General features: G+C 42.1%; 1 protein-coding gene across 5 annotated transcripts in view; it reads right to left on the bottom strand.

Moving 5' to 3' along the window:
- Window positions 1-19,556, bottom strand: part of LOC105495892 (CD99 molecule like 2) — a 126,790-nt gene that overhangs the window by 11,291 nt on the left and 95,943 nt on the right. For all 5 annotated transcript variants that reach the window (XM_011765801.2, XM_011765802.2, XM_011765800.3 and 2 more), the window contains 4 exons: window positions 14,347-14,415; window positions 14,135-14,218; window positions 12,634-12,699; window positions 58-96 (listed from right to left, as the gene is read on the bottom strand). In XM_011765801.2, the coding sequence (XP_011764103.1) occupies window positions 58-96; window positions 12,634-12,699; window positions 14,135-14,218; window positions 14,347-14,415 (258 nt within the window). The remainder of the gene's footprint in view (window positions 1-57; window positions 97-12,633; window positions 12,700-14,134; window positions 14,219-14,346; window positions 14,416-19,556) is intronic.

The following is a 19,556-nucleotide window of genomic DNA, read 5'->3' as shown; positions in this document are numbered from 1 at the left end:
CTGAGATTCATTTTCCTTTCACATGGCCAACAGGAGCCTCAGGAGTCAGAAACCCACCAGATCCAGGGTCGTCATCGCTGCCGTACCGACCATCACCTGGAGAAAAGACAAAAGCACTTAGTGCCAGCGACCAGTCAGCTCAGGCTCGAGCTCAGGCCTCGGTGAGCTGGATGGCAGTGCTAGCCCTTCCAATCCCACCTATGCGACAAGACCCCAACTCGTGGATCACCCGTAGGCTTCTACTGGACGGCAGTGAGGCCTGCTTTCTTATGCCTACCACCTGCAAAGCCCAGGCCACCAGGTGGAACTTTTTATTATTAAAATGGCAGCCACCTTGCCCTGAGCAGGCCTTGCGTGCCGGGCTCTGTAGGCACAGTATTCTATTTCACCTCTTTGCTCCCAGTGGTGCGGCTGCACATAGTGGCCTCACCGTAAGTCGGGGGGTGGGGTGCTGTGCCAGGAGAGCCTGACTCTCAATGCCACCGCCACGGGTCTCTGACGTAGCCACTGCCTCAACTACAGCTGAAGTCGCTCTTGGAACATAAACAAATGTAGGCTCACAATCCCTTATCCACTATTTTGAAATTCAAAAGGATCTGAAGTATCACAGAGATGGAGAACAAATGAATGCTGGCAGGGGCTGGTGAGAGCTGGGAGGGAGGGAGTTAGCTAGGATTATAAATGAGCAACAGGAAGCAACCTTGTGGTGACAGACTGTTCTGTATATTGACTATGGTGGTGGTCACACAAATCACACATGATAGAACTGCAGAGTTAAATGCACACACGCACACACACACGCACACAACCCTTCCCCAGACAGCTACTCGCTGAGAAGCCACTGGTGCCATTTCAGTACCTTAATTAGCGCTGAGTTCACCATTCATCCCACCCTCTTCTCAGGGCCGAATGCTCATTAATGGAGGGAGACTGTGTTCCCAGAGCCCGGGGTTCTCAGGGGAAACCGCCCTGGCATAGTGAAGGCAAATGAGCTCCAACGTTTCCTTCACCATTCAAAGAGTCAGGAGGAATGGAGGTTCGTGGATTGTAAAACTGTACCACTCTGTCAGGGTTGGGGGGTGCGGTACTGATAGCTGGGGAGGCTGTGCACACGTGGGGGTAGGGGGAATATGAGAACTCTCTGTACCTTCCTCTCTATTTTTCTGTGAAACTGAAACTGCTCTAAAAAATAAAGCCTATTGGAAAAAAAAGATTCTTGGGGAAAATGAGGTTTGTTATGTTCCCACCTAAGGCTGAATCCTCGAGCTCTGTGTATTGTATAAAGATCCCTGATTGGATATGAATGGTTATTAACAAAGCATTAAAAAAAACAAAAACAAAAAATAAACACACACAATCACTGCTGTTGGAGAAAGCACAACAAACAGGAAGACGGGGGTCACTGTGTGCAGCCAGATCAACAGAGAGGTCCCCGCCGCTGTGCCGGAGGTGGCTGTTGTGACAGCATCCTCTGCTAACGTGTTCATGTCACTAGACTTCTATTTTTCTGGACTCTGAGTTATTCAACCTATTCTTTCACCTCAAGGCAGAAGGAAACAGTGTTCTCAGGCCTCCTTTCCCTTAGGAGTACTTGGCCACAAGGATTCCCAGCAACTTAGACATCACGAGACTGCTGAGCAACAGGCTGTGATAAGAAAGATAAACACGTCAAACCCCTTCCTAATTTCCCCCCAGGGACAAATGGAGAGAAGGGTGACTTTCCCAGCCTTTCAAAAAGACTCAAAGCTCAATAGTCCACAGCTCCAGCAGCTCCTAACTATCTGACCATTTGTGATTGTAGGAGGTCTTATCCTAAGAAGATGGCAAAAATGTGCTTCTCTTCCTCCTCAAAAAAAGTGATCCCATCCTGTGGGCAAGTCTTCTCAGACGGGCATGTGAACGGAAACTACTGTGAGGCTAAGAAACATCTGGAAGAAAAAATGGCCAGTCATCTTAGATCCTTCTGTCCTTTCCCACTACGTGAGCCTGAAGTCAATCACACAGGCCACTGGAGCTAGCCAAGCCGAGGTCATGGCTTTGAGCCATGTTGGGCTACTGAGCTCTGCTTACTTCCTCTAGGCACAGACTGAACCCAGTTACTCTACAAAATGCACACTGTGCAAAAGATGGTGTTGGTGATGAGTCATGGGCATAACATAAAATTATCCAACCCAATGCCATCCATGAAGGTCAGTTCCCAGTAAAGATAACGTGGATGAAGGCATAAAGCACTATAGACATCCATCTCGTACCACCCAAGACTCCAAGTAGTACCTCTTGAAAGAGCTATCACTAAAACTCTAGCTTTGAGCACTCAGAAGCTTGGGAAAGGTCTACAGATAACGACGGAGAGGGTAAAGCGCCTAGCCAGAGCAATGGAGTAGATACTGCCCAGGGGATCCTTAAGGAACACAGAAGGAAGACTCTCCTTCTGGGGACAGGAGAAAGGAAAGCAGCGAATGGCCTCTTTCCCCAGCCAGCAGTGCCCTTGTCCCCATTTGGTTCCTTGTGTTAGTTTATCAAGAGTTTTCTGACCAACAGGCCAGTGAGGGTGATCTGGGAGTGCTAATAACACCCCTCCCAGCTCCTCCTCCCCTCCAGGTTCTTTACCAACTGAGAACAGATGCAAGGAGCCAGAGAAAGATCAAAGGTAAGGCATCTGCTTGATGAAGAGGCTAAAGTACGGCAGCACCCTCAAGAGCAGGGCTTCTGTGTACTAGTTAGAGGACATGGCCTGAGGCCACACGGAAGCTACCTGTTACTTCTCTCCCCTCTCCCTTCTCACGAAAATCATCCCAGAGCTCATGTGAGGGAAAACTGGGCTTACAGAGCAGACACAGAGTTCACCTACTATAAGAGTGCACACTTCCCTAGCTAGCTTAACACGGTGGGCCCTGGCTCTCGCACTGCTTTGGGGTTCCAGGAGAAAGCAGCAGGTCATGCCACGATCCCACCAGTAATGTGGCCCGGAGGATCAGCAGGCTCACCCTGGCTTCGCCAATCAAAAGTATCACTCTAGCCTTCACAGGGAGGTGTGACAGAGAAGGCAGAAAGCAAAGCTGAGTGTTTGCTCCGCAGTCCTCATGCCAGCAAACTTGCATGGAGGTGCCAGGGACACACAGGAAGCCCAGTCTAGCAGAAGCTAAAAAGATAAACACCACCCGCTGTGGTTGAGAATGACATGTGCTATCCTGGACCAGCGGAATGATAGAAGCTCTAGGAGAGCCCAGGGGCAGGAGATGGAAGCTGTGCTGCAGAGCCGAGAGTGGGCAGGGAGACGGGGCCACAGATGCGGGCAGCCTCCTGAGAGGAGGGGATCACCAGCGATGGGTAACTTAGCACTTGCTCGAGGATGAGTGGGAATTCACATGGTGGAAGGCAGGCAGTTTAGACCGAGGAACGTCATGTGCAGGCACTGGCATATGTACCTCCTGGCCTTTCTCTATGTTTGGAGATGACAGGAACCTGGTGGTCTAGGGCAGAAAGAACATGTCAGCAGACTAAGGGGCTTGAACTTATCTTGTAAAGCAGTGGGGAACCACTAAAGAGGCTTTTGTTGTTGTTCCTGTTTCTTTAATTTTTTTCACCAACATCTAATTAAGAAAAATTTCAAACATACAAAAAAATTTAAAACTTCGTGTAGTGAACATCCATATTCCCAGCACGTAGACTTGTAATTAACATTTTGCATCACTCAGTTTATCTTGTCTGCCATCCCTCTTGTCCATCGATCTTATTTTTGTGACATATTTCAAAGTTACAGACATCAGTGTACCTCAACCTATCGTTACCTAGCATTTTACATTCGCTTATGATTCCTTTTTTTTTTTTTTTTTTTTTTTGAGACGGAGTCTCGCTCTGTCGCCCAGGCTGGAGTGCAGTGGCCAGATCTCGGCTCACTACAACCTCCGCCTCCCGGGTTTACGCCATTCTCCTGCCTCAGCCTCCCGAGTAGCTGGGACTACAGGCGCCCGCCACCTCGCCCGGCTAGTTTTTTGTATTTTTTAGTAGAGACGGGGTTTCACCGGGTTAGCCAGGATGGTCTCGATCTCCTGACCTCGTGATCCGCCCGTCTCGGCCTCCCAAAGTGCTGGGATTACAGGCTTGAGCCACCGTGCCCGGCCATGATTCCTTTTTTAAGGTAAAATGTACATATAGTGAAACACATAAATCTTCCACGTACCAGTGGATAACTTTTGACAGATGCACACAACTATGAAACCGAGACCCCTATCGAGACACAGAGCAGAACCATCACCCCAGAAAGTGATGCCCAGTTGATCTTATTCACACACCTGACTCCTGCAGCCACAGGTCTCATTTCTATCATTACAGCTTACTTTTGTCTGTAGTGGAAGTTCATATAATTGGGCTCATATAATATGTACTCTTTTCTCATTGGCCTCTTTTACTCAGCATGTTGGTTTTGACATTTATCCATGCTGTCGTATCAGTAGCTCTTCCCATTGTATAAATATATAAATGTATCACAGTTTCTCATCAATTCTCCTATTGATACCTGGCTGTCTCCAGGTTCTGTTTCTGGTTTTTGCTATCGTAGATCAAGCAATGAGCATTTTTTTATGTCTTTTTTCGCTGTTGTTGGAAGGGGGCAGAACATAGCTCCCATTTCTCTTGAATAGGGAATGAAATTGCTGGGTCACTGGGTAGGTCTATGGTAGTTTTAGAAGAAACTTTACATCCCTACCAACGACGTATGAGAATTGCAGTCACTCCACCTCTTCATCAACATTTGATACTACCTTTTAAATTTTAGTTATTCTGGAGGATGCATGGTGGTATCTCATTGTGGTTTAATTTGTATTTTCCCAAAGAACAGTGATTTTGTTTTTTTGTTTGTTTGTTTGCTTGTTTTTAATTTTAGGTTCAGGGATACATGTGCAGGTTTGCTATACAGGTAAATTGTGTGTCATGGGGGTTTGTTGTACAGATTATTTCATCATCCAGGTATTAAGCCTAGTATTCATTAGTTATTTTTCCTGATCCTCTCCCTCCTCCCACCCTCCACCCACCCCCTGATAGGCCCCAGTGTGTGCTGTTCCCCTCTATGTGTCTATGTGTTCTCATCATTGAGCTCCCACTTGTAAGTGAGAACATGCGGTATCTGATTTTCTGCTCCTGAGTTAGTTTGCTTAGGATAATGGCTTCCAGCTCCATCTATGTTGTTACATAGGACATGATCTCATTTTTTTATGGCTGTGCAGTATTTCATGGTGTATATGTACCACATTTTCTTCCTCCAGTCCTCCGTTGATGGGCACTTAGGTTGATTCCGTGTCTTTGCTACTGCGAATAGTGCTGCAGTGAACATACACATGCATTTGTCTTTATGACAGAGCAATTTATGTTTGGGTATATACTAAATAATGGGATTGCTGGGTCAAATGGTAATTCTGTTTTAAGTTCTTTGAGAAATCACCAAACTTTTTTCAACACTGGCTGAACTGATTTACATTCCCACCAGTAGTGCAAAAGTGTTCCCCTTTCTCCACAACCTTACCAGCATTTGTTATTTTTTGACTTTTTGATAACAGCCATTCTGACTGGTGTAAGAAGGTATCTCATTGTGGTTTTGATTTGCATTTCTCTAATGATTGGTGATGTTAAGCTTTTTTTCATATGCTTGCTGGCCGCATGTATGTCTTCTTTTCAGAAATGTCTGTTCATGTCTTTTGCCCACTGTTTAATGGGATGGCTTGTTCTTGGCTAGTAAATTTGTTTAAGTTCCTTATAGATTCTGGATATTAGACCTTTGTTGGATGCATAGTTTGCAAACATTTTCTCACATTCTATAGGTTGTCTGTTTACTCTGTTGAAAGTTTCTTTTGCTGTGCAGAAGCTCTTTAGTTTGACTAGGTCCCATGTGTCAATTTTTGGTTTTGTTGCAATTGCTTTTGGCGTCTTTGTCATGAAGATTTTGTCAGGTCCTATGACCAGAATAGTATTGCCTAACTTGTCTTCAGGGTTTTCATAGATTTGGGTTTTACATTTAAGTCTTTAATCCATCTTGAGTTGATTCTTGTATACAGCAAAAAGGTAGGGGTCCAGCTTCAATCTTCTGCATATGGCCAGTCAGTTATCCCAGCACCATTTATTGAATAAAGAGTCCTAACCAACCCAAATGTCCATCAATGATAGACTGGATTAAGAAAATGTGGCACATATACACCATGGAATACTATGCAGCCAGAAAAAAGGCTGAGTTAATGTCCTTTGTAGCAACATGGATGAAGCTGGAAACCATCATTCTGAGCAAACTATCACAAGGACAGAAAACCAAACACACCATGTTCTCACTCATAGGTGGGAATTGAACAATGAGAACACTTGGACACAGGGTGGGGAACATCACACACCGGGGCCTGTTGTAGGGTGGGAGGAGTGGGGAGGGATAGCATTAGGAGATATACCTAATGTAAATGACGAGTTGATGGGTGCAGCACACCAACATGGCACATGTATAACATATGTAATAAACCTGCACGTTGTGCACACGTACCCTAGAACTTAAAGTATAATAATAATAATTTTTTTAAAAAAGAGTCCTTTCCCCACTGCTTGTTTTGTCAATTTTGTTGAAGATCAGATGGTTGTAGGTCTGTGGCGTTTTTTGTATGTTCTCTATTCTGTTCCACTGGTCTATGTGTCTGTTTTTGTACCAGTACCATGCTGTTTTGGTTACTGTAGCAGGACACAATACAAAAAGAAAACGTCAGGTCGATATCATTGATGAACATAGATGCAAAAATCCTCAACAAAACACCAGCAAATTGAATCCAGCAGCACATCAAAAAGCTAATCCAACACGATCAAGTAGGCTTTATCCCTGGGATGCAAGATTGGTTCAACCCACATAAATTATTTTGAACATCATGTAACATCCTTTGTGATGTGTCTGTTCAAATCCTATGCTCATTTTTTAATTGGACTGTGTCTTTTCATTGTTACACAGTATTTTTTAAACAGAGGAATGACAGGGTCAGATTCATGTTCTTGATGGTTCTCTCTTGCAGCTGCAAGGAGGACAAACTGGAGCAAAGATACCAGTTAAGAGGTTAAGGTCACCACTCTTAACCACTTAGCTGGTCATCCCAAGGGAGGGTGAAGATGGCCTGGGCTTGAGGGGAGATAAAGAGAAAGAATAATCTAGATTTACAAGATACCAGGGGAAAGACTTCTGGCATGAGACAGTGAGGAGATCAACAAATCCTCTCTTCAAAAAGCCAACTATAAACCTGGACAAAAAGTTAGTCATTTCAGGGAAGTAATTTGATTTCAGTAAAAGCAGCTTGAGTCCATGGCATTTTTACCCAAGGCTGCTCTCATTTTTCCCTTCCCTAAGTCTGTTGGCAGATTGTTCAGCCAGAGCAAACACCAGCAGTAGTGTATGACTGCTAGGTCATATGGCAAGTCTATGTTGAACTTACAAGAAACTGTCAAGCTCTCTTCCAAAGTGGCAGTACCATTTTGCATTCTCACAAACAATGAATGAGCATTCTTGCCACTCTGCATCCTCATCAGCAATTGATATTATCAGCTTTTTGGATTTTAGACATTCTAACGGGTGTGTAGTGGTATCTTGTTTTCATTTATATTTCCCTAGTGAGAAATGACGTTGAATATGTTATTTTCCTATTTTACATTCTTCTTTGGTGAAGTCTGTTCATATTTTTTGCCCATTTAAAAATTGGGGTTGAGTTCTTATTGTTGACTTTTATGAATTTATTTATTTATTTATTTTTTGAGACGGAGTCTCACTCTGTCACCCAGGCTGGAGTGTGGTGGCGCAATCTCAGCTCACTGCAACCTCCACCTCCCAGGTTCAAGCGATTCTCCTGCCTCAGCCTCCCGAGTAGCTGGGACTACAGGCACTCGCCACCACGCCCGGTTAATTTTTTGTATTTTTAGTAAAGACGGGGTTTCACCGTGTTAGCCAGGATGGTCTCGATCTCCTGACCTCGTGATCTGCCTGCATCGGCCTCCCGAAGTGCTGGGATTATAGGCCTGAGCCACTGCGCCTGGCCTATGAATTCTTTATATCATCTGAATACAAGTCCTTTATCGGGTATATGATTTTGCAAATAGTTTCTCCAAATCTGTGGCTTGTCTTTTTCTTTTCTTCATAGTGTTGTTCATAGAACAAAAGTATAAAGTATTATGTGTATGTCTACACAGAAACCTGTATGTAATGTTTAAAAATGTTGGCCAGATGCGGGGGCTCACGCCTGTAATCCCAGCACTTTGGGAGGCCAAGGCGGGCGGATCACAAGGTCAGGAGATTGAGACCATCCTGGCTAACGTGGTGAAACCCCGTCTCTACTAAAAATACAAAAAAAAAAATTAGCTCGGCACGGTGGCGGGTGCCTGTAGTCCCAGCTACTAGGCAGACTGAGGCAGGAGAATGGCGTGAACCTGGGAGGCAGAGCTTGCAGTGAGCTGAGATCGCGCCACTGCACTCCAGCCCGGGTGACTGAGCGAGACTCCGTCTCAAAAAAAAAAAAAAAAAGTTTATAGTTGGGCGCAGTGGCTCACACCTGTATACCAGCATATTGGGAGGCCAAGGCAGGAGAATCACCTGAGCCCAGGAGCTCGAGACCACCCTGAGCAACATAGCAAGATCCCATCCCTACAAAAATTTTAAAAGTTAGTCAAATATGGTGGTGCGTATCTGTGGTCCCAGATACTCAGGAGGCTGAGGTGGAAGGATTGTTTGAGATCAGGAGGTCAATGCTTCAGTGAACTGTGTTTGCATTATTGCACTCCAGGCTGGGCAACAGAGTGAGATCCTATCTAAAAAAAAAAAATGTTTATGGCAGCTTTATTCATATTCACCCCAGACTGGAAGCAACCAAGATGTCCTTCAGCAGGTGAATGGATAAACAAAGTGGTACATCCATACAATGGGATATTGTTCAATGCTACAAAGAACAAACTACCAAGCTATGAAAAAACACAAAAGAACTTTAAATGCATATTGCTAAGTGAAAGAAGCTAGTCTGAAAAGCCTATATACTGCATGGGTCCAATTATATGGCATCCTGGATAAGGTAAAACTATAGAGAAATAAACAAATAAGTGGTTGCACTAATAGAAAATAGATTAGGGTTGAGGGAAGGGGGAGTGGCTGACTATCAAGGGCATATACAGAAGTCCTTGTATGGTGAGGAAACTGTTCTGTATGGTACTTGGGGGGTGGACATGTGACTCTATGCATTTGCCAAAACCCATAGAACTATATGTTACAAAGAGTGAACTTTAATGCCTACAAGCAAAAGAACAAAACATCAACCAGGTGGGTGGGGGACTCCCAGGATAGAAAGGAGACTATGACAAATGAATCTAACTCCATTATAAATGGGTGGCATAACTGTACTGAATGGATGAGGAAGGTAAAGGAATCGACCTAAGCAACTTTGAAAAACAGTATTTTGACTGGAAACTGTAAGGTAAAGACAAAAGAAACTGAACATAAACACTGGACTCTAGTTGGTAAAGTTGTTTCTCCTGGGGGTATGAGTTAGCAATTCTGATGCTCTAAATGTGTATACCTGAATTGAGTAAGATAGTAAATAGATGACAGGTAGTAGAAGCTAGGTGTCTCACTGTCAGAGAGGAAAGTTATAGGTAAGCAAGAAAGGAAGATCAAAATAATCCTTCTGGCACTGGATTACAGTTGGAGATATAAGTATGAAGTCATGTTTAGGTTATATACCTGCTGATGGTTAAAAGAAATTATTTGGATATGTGTGTATATATGGTGTTATGTACTGAACATTTGTATCCCTTCTCAAGGTCATATTTCGTTGAAGTCCTAACCTCCAATGTGATGATATTAGGAGGTGGGGTCTTTGGGAGTTAATTAGGTCATGAAGGCCAACCCCTCATGATAGGATTAGGACCTTTATAAGAAGAGACACCAGAGCTTTCTCCCTACTCTGTCCTCTCCACCAATCAGGGATACAACAAGAAGACAGCCATCTCCAAAACAGGATGCAGATCCTCACTAGATACTGGATCTATCAGTGACTTGATCTTGGACTTCCCAGCCTCTAGAACTGTGAGAAACAAATGTCTGTTGCTTAATTATCACCCAGTCTGTGGTAATTTGTCATAACAGCCTGAAGTAAGACACATGGGTTAGTATATATACATATATTTCCTGTTTCCTATCTCTGTCTGCTTAGACAGTCTAGAAGTAGTGATATACCACTAGGCAATGAATACTCAAATCTTGATTTCTAATACCATTCTCTTCCCCAGTGAAAAAGAATGACATACAGAATTGGACACCAAGGAAATAAATCCAAGAGGCAACAGTGTTCAGAAAGAAGTAGTGAATGAGACTCATGAATGAGACCAGTCAATGAGTGAGAAAGGGCCCAGGAAGAAAGAATGTTAAGGAGAAGGGGATCATCAAAGTCAAATGCTACAGAGGCCACACAGGACAGAGGGCTGTGACCATCAGGAAACCATTGGGAACCACTGGGAACCTAGAGCTTGCATACGCTAGGATATACATGGCAAGGGGGCCATGAGGAGTTGAAACATTGGCCTCAAATTTCTCAAAGTGCTATGGAAAGCAGTCTGTTGGTAGAAATGGGAGACAATCAGAGTCCTGCCCAGGCTGGGCAGGAAGGAAATAAGGGTGGAGGAGGAGGGCTTATAGGCCATCACCTTCTTAGAGAAAGGCAATAGGACCTGTTGATAAAAGACTGTCATCGTCACCTATAGGCAAAATGTGGGGCTTCTACAGGGTCAATAAGAGGCCTTCTTGAGAAAAAAGTCCACAACAAATAATGTATTATTTTGAAAATATACTCCAAAAGTATAGCTGAATCTATGTGCCTAAGACCCAAGCCTGAAAAATGCATTAATTAGGATTCTTTTTATGCTGAAGATCATAATTTATTGAAATGTGTTATTTTACCTTTGCTCACGGCATTAGCATATTTTTGTGTAAAGGACAGTATCTGAGAATTCCATGGTGTGCTTATCATAACCATGTTTCAGTTTCACACTTGTCCTTTTTTCCATGACTCCCTTTATCTTCTTTTCCTGACACCTATAATGGCAGAGGGTATAACTTAAGCTAACAATTGATTATTCTTTACAAGAGAAGTTCAAATATGAGCCTAATTAAAGAATTTCTGAACACTTCTTCCTTGCTAAAACATGCACTTTTAATAAGGAAAAGCCCCTGACATGCCATTCAGACTTTCATTCATGTGTGTGCTTACATGTGTGCCTACTGCTCTCATTTCACCATCTGGAAATACCACTTATCACCCAGGAGTAATTGGCCAATTTGCTGGATTTACCCTTTAAATGTTCCATGTTCTCCTGACACCTGTGGGTTTCATTTAGAGGCTTTTTGTGCTTTTTAGTAGAGATGACTCTGTCTGGAAAGGTGTTTCGAAGGACAAATTTAACTATGGTATCCTTTAATCAGAAGAGAACACTATTGCCATATGAAAGGCACACCGTTCTCGCAAGAAAAGAGAAAACACTAGTAACCACAGCCAAGACTGTGGGGAGTATATCAGAGTTACAACCAGATACACCCATAACTTGTCACACTTATAACCGGGTGTAATAGCAATTTGCCATTGCAACAGGTTACAACCAGAGTTACCACCACAGCTTACCATCGTAACATGTTGCTATCACAACAGATTACAACCACAAGTTACAATCACAATGGGTTACAACCACAAGTTACAATCACTAGCTTGTCTTGCTACATCAACAAATCTGGCTAATATTCCCTTCATACTTCATACTTGATGTATACTATGATAAAAGGTTGAAATCTTTGGTCACTTGGGGAATTAACACGATCTGGCCTTGGGGAGGACATGACTATTCTGGGGTAACATGAGGGAACTTCTTTGTGGTGATGGAACAGTTCTGCCTCCTAATTATGGTAATGGTTACTCAAATCTACACACATAACATTTGTATAGACCTACTCATACTCGCTCACACACGCACATCTGAATGCATGCAAAATCTGATGCAATCTGAACAAAGTCTATAGCTGATTTAACAATACTGTACTAGTGTTGACTTCCTGGTTTTGACAATGACTAAGGTTATGTAAGGAGAAGCTAGGTGAAGTGTACACAGGAACTCTCTAGAACTATTTTTACAACTTCTTGTGAGAACCATTTCAAAATAAAAAGGTATTTTAAAAGACATCTGACTTGCTATGGGTCTCTTAAAAAAAATGCTTGTCATGATGAGTTTGCTCCTCCCATCCCAAGAGTGAGTGAGTCTCTCGAGGTTGAGAGGGCTGTTTTCAGAGTCCACTGGCCCCCAGTTATTGTCATTGGTGGTGTTGCCTCGGCAAATAGGCTTCAGCCAGCATGAAACTTGAACCTATCAGCACTGCTGCTTAAGGAACATCAGGGGAAATGTGGGGCTTTTCCAAGATGGCTTATAAATCCCCCCCTTGAACTGCATCACTCACGTCATTCTGAATGAACCCCAGTTGGCAGGCTGGGATGTCTGGGAACTACCACTCATTTCCCAGCGGCTCAATTAATCTGGTTGCTGCATAATCACCTTTTTCACCAGAATAAGGGTTGTGTTGGCACAAATCAATGCTCCTACCTTTACCCTTGTCAGGTTTGTATTCTCCACCCCCTACTATGTCTTCAAGATCCTTGTCTGAAAAACCTGGAGAAAATAAAACATACATTTCAATGACAAGAAAAAAAATCAGCAACAAGAAACTTGTGCTAATGTTGCCCAGGATTCAGAAAATGATTGCCAGTTCCACTTAAGAATGCCCTTCATGAAATTCTAAGAGGCCCTCCCAGACCCCCTTCCACTGGTGTACATGTCCCGCATAATGTCCCACCACTCCGAGTATGAGTAGAACCATGGATAGGATGGCTACCACTCCCGTGATTAGGTTAGATTACATGCCAAAGGTGAAGGGACTTTGCAGAGGTAATTAAGGTACCAAATCAATTTGACTTTGCATTAATCAAAAAGGAGATTATCCTAGATGAGCATGACTTAATCAGGTGATATCCTCAAAAGCAGGTTCAGGCCTTCTCTGAGCTCAGACATGAGAAGCAACAGAGTCAGTCGGTCTCTCCTCCTTTCTCCCCTACCAACCCCTCTGTCGGTCATTCTCCTGCTGGTCTTAAAGCAGCAAGCAGTCATTATTTCTACAGCTGCAAGGGAATGCACTGTCAACAACCAATTGAGCTTGGAAGGGAACCCAACCTCAGACGAGACCCCAGCCCTCACCAACACCTTGACTGCAACTATATGAGCTCCTGAGCAGAACACTCAGCTTAGCTGTTCCTCAACTCCGGACCAAAGGAAACAGTAAGATAATAAATGGGTGTTGTCTTAACTCAGAGTTTCTGATTTTTGTTATGCAGCAAGGAAACTGATACAAGGAAACAGAAAATTTATGAACGAGTAAAAGATCCATTGAAAGGACAAGAGAGTCCCACAGAACCAAGTGTGGAAAGTGTACTGATAGAGTTTCACACTCCACACTACGCTTAACCTGTAAGAAACAACCGCTTTTGTTGGGGCCAAGTTTTGATGTCCTATCCAAGATTAGCCACAAGGATCTGAAAAGTCTGTGAAAATATTCTTCCCTTTCCCTACTGAGTATGGGTGTGAGGCCAGATTTCCTTCATATACTTCAACCAAAACATCATCTCGCGATGGAATAAAGTGCCTGTGAAAATCCAGCTGCTTCCATCCAGCCAGACATGAGAGAAATCTGCAAAAATGTAACATCATGTCGCTCTCCTCAATATAAGTTTTTGTCTTGCAAGCATAGTTATTTCTCATAAAAATGTTATTTATGTTAAATGTATGGGGTTTAATGTTGCTCATTTTAGATTAATAAAGTCTTTCGGTTTTAAATTCTAAGATGATGAGTATTGATAAACGTGACCCACATAAGCAAAATCTCTTGAGATCTCAATGATTTCGGGAGTCCCGAGACCAAAAAAGTTTGAGTACCACCATGATAGGGTTCTCCAGTGATATGAAGTGCCTCCAGCTCTGCCAGGCCCAGGCTGGCTCTGTCTCTGTGGGATGACGTAATTAATGAGACAGAACCAGACCAGGTGGGACTTACCTCCTCCTCCAGCAATCGGTTTCCTGCGGCCATCATCTCGATCATTTCGATCATCCAAGGCATCAGCCAAGTCAAAATCATTTCCTTCATGGGATCCCAAAATAAAAGAAATACTCAATTAGTTCATCTATGGGTAGCTCATTTGGATCCTGTCTCAGAGGGAGCCCCATGGGATCCTTCCCTTACTGCTCTCCTCAGAGCGGCCTCCTTACCTAAAGTATTTGCTGGAGCTCTGGTGGTTACTGGCCTCTTGGTCGTGGTGGTTACCTGGTTCCATTTCTCTAAAAGCGGAAGAGAGGACAGTAAAGGGAGCACATTTAGGAACAAAATGTAGCAGCCATTCATGTCTCAGGGAAGTTACATCATGAATATTCTTGTCTTGGTCCTTGAGGCTCCTATAGCACCTCTAAATAATCACTTTGAGATGGATGACAAGGAGATATAAAAGGCTTCAATGACATGGGTTCTGTTCACTTTTCTTCAGGGGATGGGGGTTATGAGGCAGACATAGTCCCACATGTGGCCAGGTAAGTGGTAAAGCTGGGACTTGAGCCCGGATCTGTGAGAGACGACCACATGGACTGAGGAGTTCTAGAGTTTGAGCACAAGTGCTTGAGAGCTCCAAGCCTTGGTTCCACCACTGTCAACCTGGCACTTGAACTATAGCTAATCCTGCCCAGGGATGGACAGATTGAGGTTGCATTCCCAGTGAACTGTTTTAGTATCTTATACACAGCAAGTGGTTACAACACACATATATATAATTTTATAAAACTGTGGTTACTGTTATAAACATTAGGTCTCTGGGCTCAACCAGATTCCTTTCAAATATGGACTTCTTTCACACCAATTACACAGATGGCATTCATACATTTTCCAATTGATTCTTTTCTTGAACTTTAGAAGACTGTGCTGTAACTGTTCTCACTATTGAAGTTAATAGACGGAAAAGACAAAGATAGTGCTATATACAGCAAGTACCTGGGAGAGAAACAGCAATGTATGTGGGGAAAAAAACCTAAATGAGTTTTACAGAGCAATAATGTGATATCCAAACTGCCTAGGGACATTTAAAATGTATTGCCTATCATTTTTTGATAGACCTTCGGTGTTGTCTGTGGATCAAAGAAATGCAGGTCTGAATCTTCTGCAAAGAAAGTACAAAAACAATACAGTAAGTCAAGTCATGACCCAACAGTTCTCAGATAGAATAAAGAGGGATATTACAAAATGATAAAAGGACCAATCTAGCAGGAAGACATAATCATCCTGAAAGTGTGTGCACCTAACAATAGAGTGTCTAGACACATTAAGTAAAACCTGATAGAGCTAAAAGGAGAAATAAGCAAACACACATTTATAGTTGGGGACTCACAGCAACTGGTAGAATTACTAGACAGAAAATCTACAAGGATATTGAAGAAGTGAACAATAATCAACCAATGGGACTTAATCGGCACAACAGGACACACCAGCCAATCACAGCAGAGTAAACAATTGTTTAACCACTCACAGAATATTCGCCTGAGATCATATTATGAACCAAGAAATAAACTTCAACAAAGTTAAAAGTATTGAAATTATGCAGAGAGGTATCATTAAATACTTAATTCAAATTAGAAACAGAGAAGAAACAATAGAAAACAAGAAAATCTCTAAACATTTGGATATTAAACAACATACTTCTAAATAAAACAAGGGTCAAAGAAAAAGTTTCAAAGGAAATTTTTTAAAATACATAGAACTGTGTGAAAATGAAAACACAATATAGCAAAATACACGGGATCTAAAGCAGTGCAGAAAGAAGTTTACAGTATTCAATGCATAAGTTAGATATCAAGAAAAGCCTCAAATAAATAACCCAAGTTACTAATTCGAGATGCTAGAAAAAGAAGCTAGCTAGACACTAGAAAAACAAAACCAAAGCAAGCAGATAGAAATAATACACACAAGAGCAGAGATCCATGAAATTGAAAATAGGAATGCAATACTAAAAAAAAAAAATAATAATAAAACCAAAAGCTTATTTATATAGTAAAAAGGGATAAACCTCTAGCCTTAGTAACAAACATAAAAGTTAAAAAAGATGATATGCCAATAAAAGGACTGAAATGGGACATTATAGATCTTGCAACCAGTAAAAGAATAATAATGGAATAATATGAACTTTTTTAGCTCACATATTTGACAACTTGGAAGAAACAGACCAATTTCTCAAAAACCACCAACTACCAAAATACAACCTAATCCTGTGTTCATGGATTAGAAGATGCTAAATTGTTAAAATGGCAATGCATACTATCTAAAGCAATCTACAGATCCAATGGAATCTCTACCAAAATCCCAATGACATTTGTTGCGGAAATAGACAAATTCATCCTAAAATTCACACGGAATTTCAAGGAACCTCAAACAGCCAAAACAATCTAGAAAAAGAACATAGAAGATTCACACTTCCTGATTTTTAAATTTACTACAAAACTACAAATATCACAACACGTGTGGTACTGACATCAATAACAGACATACAAACCCATGAAATATATTAGGAAGCCCAGAAATAGGCCGGGTGCAGTGGCTCACACCTGTAATCTCAGCACTTTGGGAGGCTGAGGCAGGTACACTGCTTGAGCCCAGGAGCTCAAGACCAGTCTGGCAACATAGTGAAATCCCATCTCTACAAAAAATACAAAAAAATTAGCCAAGTGTGGTGACATGCACCTGTGGTTCCAGCTACTTGAGAGGCTGAGATGGAAAGATTGCTTCAGCCCAGGTGGAGGCTGGAGTGAGCCGTGATCACACCACTATACACCAGCTTGGGCGACAGAGTGAGACCCTGTCAAAAAAAAAAAAAAAAAAAAGGAGAAGAGAGGGAGGGAGGGAAGAAGGAAGGAAGGAAGGGAGGGAGGGAGGCAAAAGGAAGGAAGGGAGGGAGGGAGGGAGGGAGGGAGGGAGGGAGGCAGGGAGGGAGGGAGGGAAAGGGGAGAAAGGAAAGGAAAAGGGAAGAGAAAGGAGGAAGGAAGGAAGCAAGCAAGCCCAGATATAAACCCTTGGTCACTAGATTCTCAACAGTATGTCAAGACCATTAGATGGGGGAAAGGACAGTCTTTTCAACTAATGGTGCTGGGAAAATTGGATATCCACATGCAAAGGAATGACTTTGGACCCTGACCTATACTATATACAAAAATTAACTCAAAATAGATAGAAGATTCTTAGACATGGTGGCATGAAAAAAAGAAATAGTTCAAAGAACTAAATATAAAAGCTAAAACTATAAAACTCTCAGGAGAAAACATTACAAAAACGTTTCATGATATTGGATTTGAAGATGATTTCCTGGATATGATACCAAAAGCACAGGCAACATCAACAACAAAAACAAAATAAATAAACTGATCTTCATCAAAATTTAAAAATTTTTGAGACAGGGTCTCACTCTGTCAACCAAGCTGGCTGGAGCGCAGTGGCACAATCATGCCACTCACTGGAACCTCCGCCTTCCAGACTCAAGTGATCTTCTTATCTTAGCCTCCTGAGTAGCTAGGACTACAGGCTTACGCCACCATGCCCAGCTAATTTTTGTATTTTTTGTACAGACAGGGTTGCCCCATGTTGGCAAGGCTGGCCTCAAACTCCTGGGCTCAAGCCATCCACCTGCTTTGGCATCCCAAAGTGCTGGGATTATAGGCATGTGCCACCACGCCCAGTCTAAAATTAAAAACTTTTGTGCATCAAAGGACAACCTCAAGAGAGTAAAAAGATAACTCTTTTTACTCTCTTGGGAGAAAATATTTACAAATCTTACATCCAATAAGGGATTAATATCCACACTATATAAAGAACTTACACAAGTCAACAACAACAAAAACCCTGATATTTAAGGCTAGGCAAAGTGGCTCATGCTTGTAATCCCAGAACTTTGGGAGGCTGAGGCGGGTGGATTACTTGAGTCCAGAAGTTCAAGACCAGCCTGGACAACATGGTGAAATCCTGTCTCCACCAAAAAAAAACCAAAAAAACAAAACACACACACACACACAAAAATTAGACAGGTGTGGTGGCACACCTGTAGTCCCACCTCCTCAGGAGGCTGAAGTAGGAGGATTGCTTGAGCCTGGAGGTGGAGGTTGCAGTAAGCTGAGATCATACCACTGCACTCCAGACTGGGTGACAAAGCAAGACCCTGTCTCAAAAAAAAAAAAAAAAAAAAAGGGAAAAAACAAAAACAAACAAAAAAAACGGTTTTAAAATGGGCAAAGGACTTGAATAGACATATCTTCAAAGAAGATATACAAATGACCAATAAGCACATGAAAAGATGCTCAGTGTCATTAGTCATTAGGGATATCAAATAAAAACTGCAATGAGATACCAGTTTGCACCCATTAGGATGGCTATTATTAAAAGAAAAATGAAAAATTACAAGTATTGGTGTGGACATGAAGAAATTGGAACCCTGGTATATTGCTGGTGGGAATGTAAAATGGTGCAGCTGCTGTGGAAAACAGTTTGGCACTTCCTCAAAATGTGAAACAGAGTTCCCATATGATCCAGCAATTCCACTTCTAGGTCCATACCCAAATGAATTGAAAGCAGAGACTCTAACAGATATCTGTACGCCAATGTTCCTAACAGCATTATTCACAACAGCTAAAAGGTGGAAACAACACAAATGGCCATCAACATATAAATGGATAAACAAAATATGGTATATACATATAATGCAATATTATTCAGCCTTAAAAGAAAGAAACTCTGGTACATGCCGCAACATGAAAAAACCTGGAAAACATTATATTAAGTGAAATAAACCAGACACAAAAGAACAAATCTTGTGCAATTCTGCTTATAAGAGGTACCTAGAATGGGCAAATTCTCAGAGACAGAAAGTATAATAGAGGTTACCAGGGGCTAGGAGTAAGGAGAAATGAGGAGTTACTGTTGTATGAGCATAGGGATTCTAACTGGGCTGATGAAAAACTTTTGGAAATGATCATGGTAATAGCTGCACAACATTGTGAATACCGATGAGCCTCCATATCCATAGGTTCCGCATCCAGAACCATGTGTTTGACCAATCATGGATCAAAATATTCAAAGAACCAAAAACAAAAAGTAATACAACTATAAAAATAATATAAATTTTAAAAATGCAGTATAATAACCATACAGCATTATACTATATTAGGTATTATAAGTAATCTGGAAATGATTTAAACTATATGGGAGGATATGTGTGGGTTATATGCAAATACTATGCCATTTCATATCAGAGAATTGAGCATCAAAGGATTTTGGTATTTGCAGGGGGTCCCAGATCCAATGCCCAGGAAATACTAATGGAGAGGCAAATGTCTACTAAGTACCACTGAATTATACAACTTAAAAATGGTTAAAACAGTAAATTTTATATGTATGC

The sequence above is a fragment of the Macaca nemestrina genome, chromosome X (genome assembly GCF_043159975.1).
Source record: "Macaca nemestrina isolate mMacNem1 chromosome X, mMacNem.hap1, whole genome shotgun sequence".
Classification (NCBI taxonomy): domain Eukaryota; kingdom Metazoa; phylum Chordata; class Mammalia; order Primates; family Cercopithecidae; genus Macaca; species Macaca nemestrina.
Note: the sequence above shows the minus strand (reverse complement) of the source record. Positions and strands in the feature narration are given on the sequence as shown.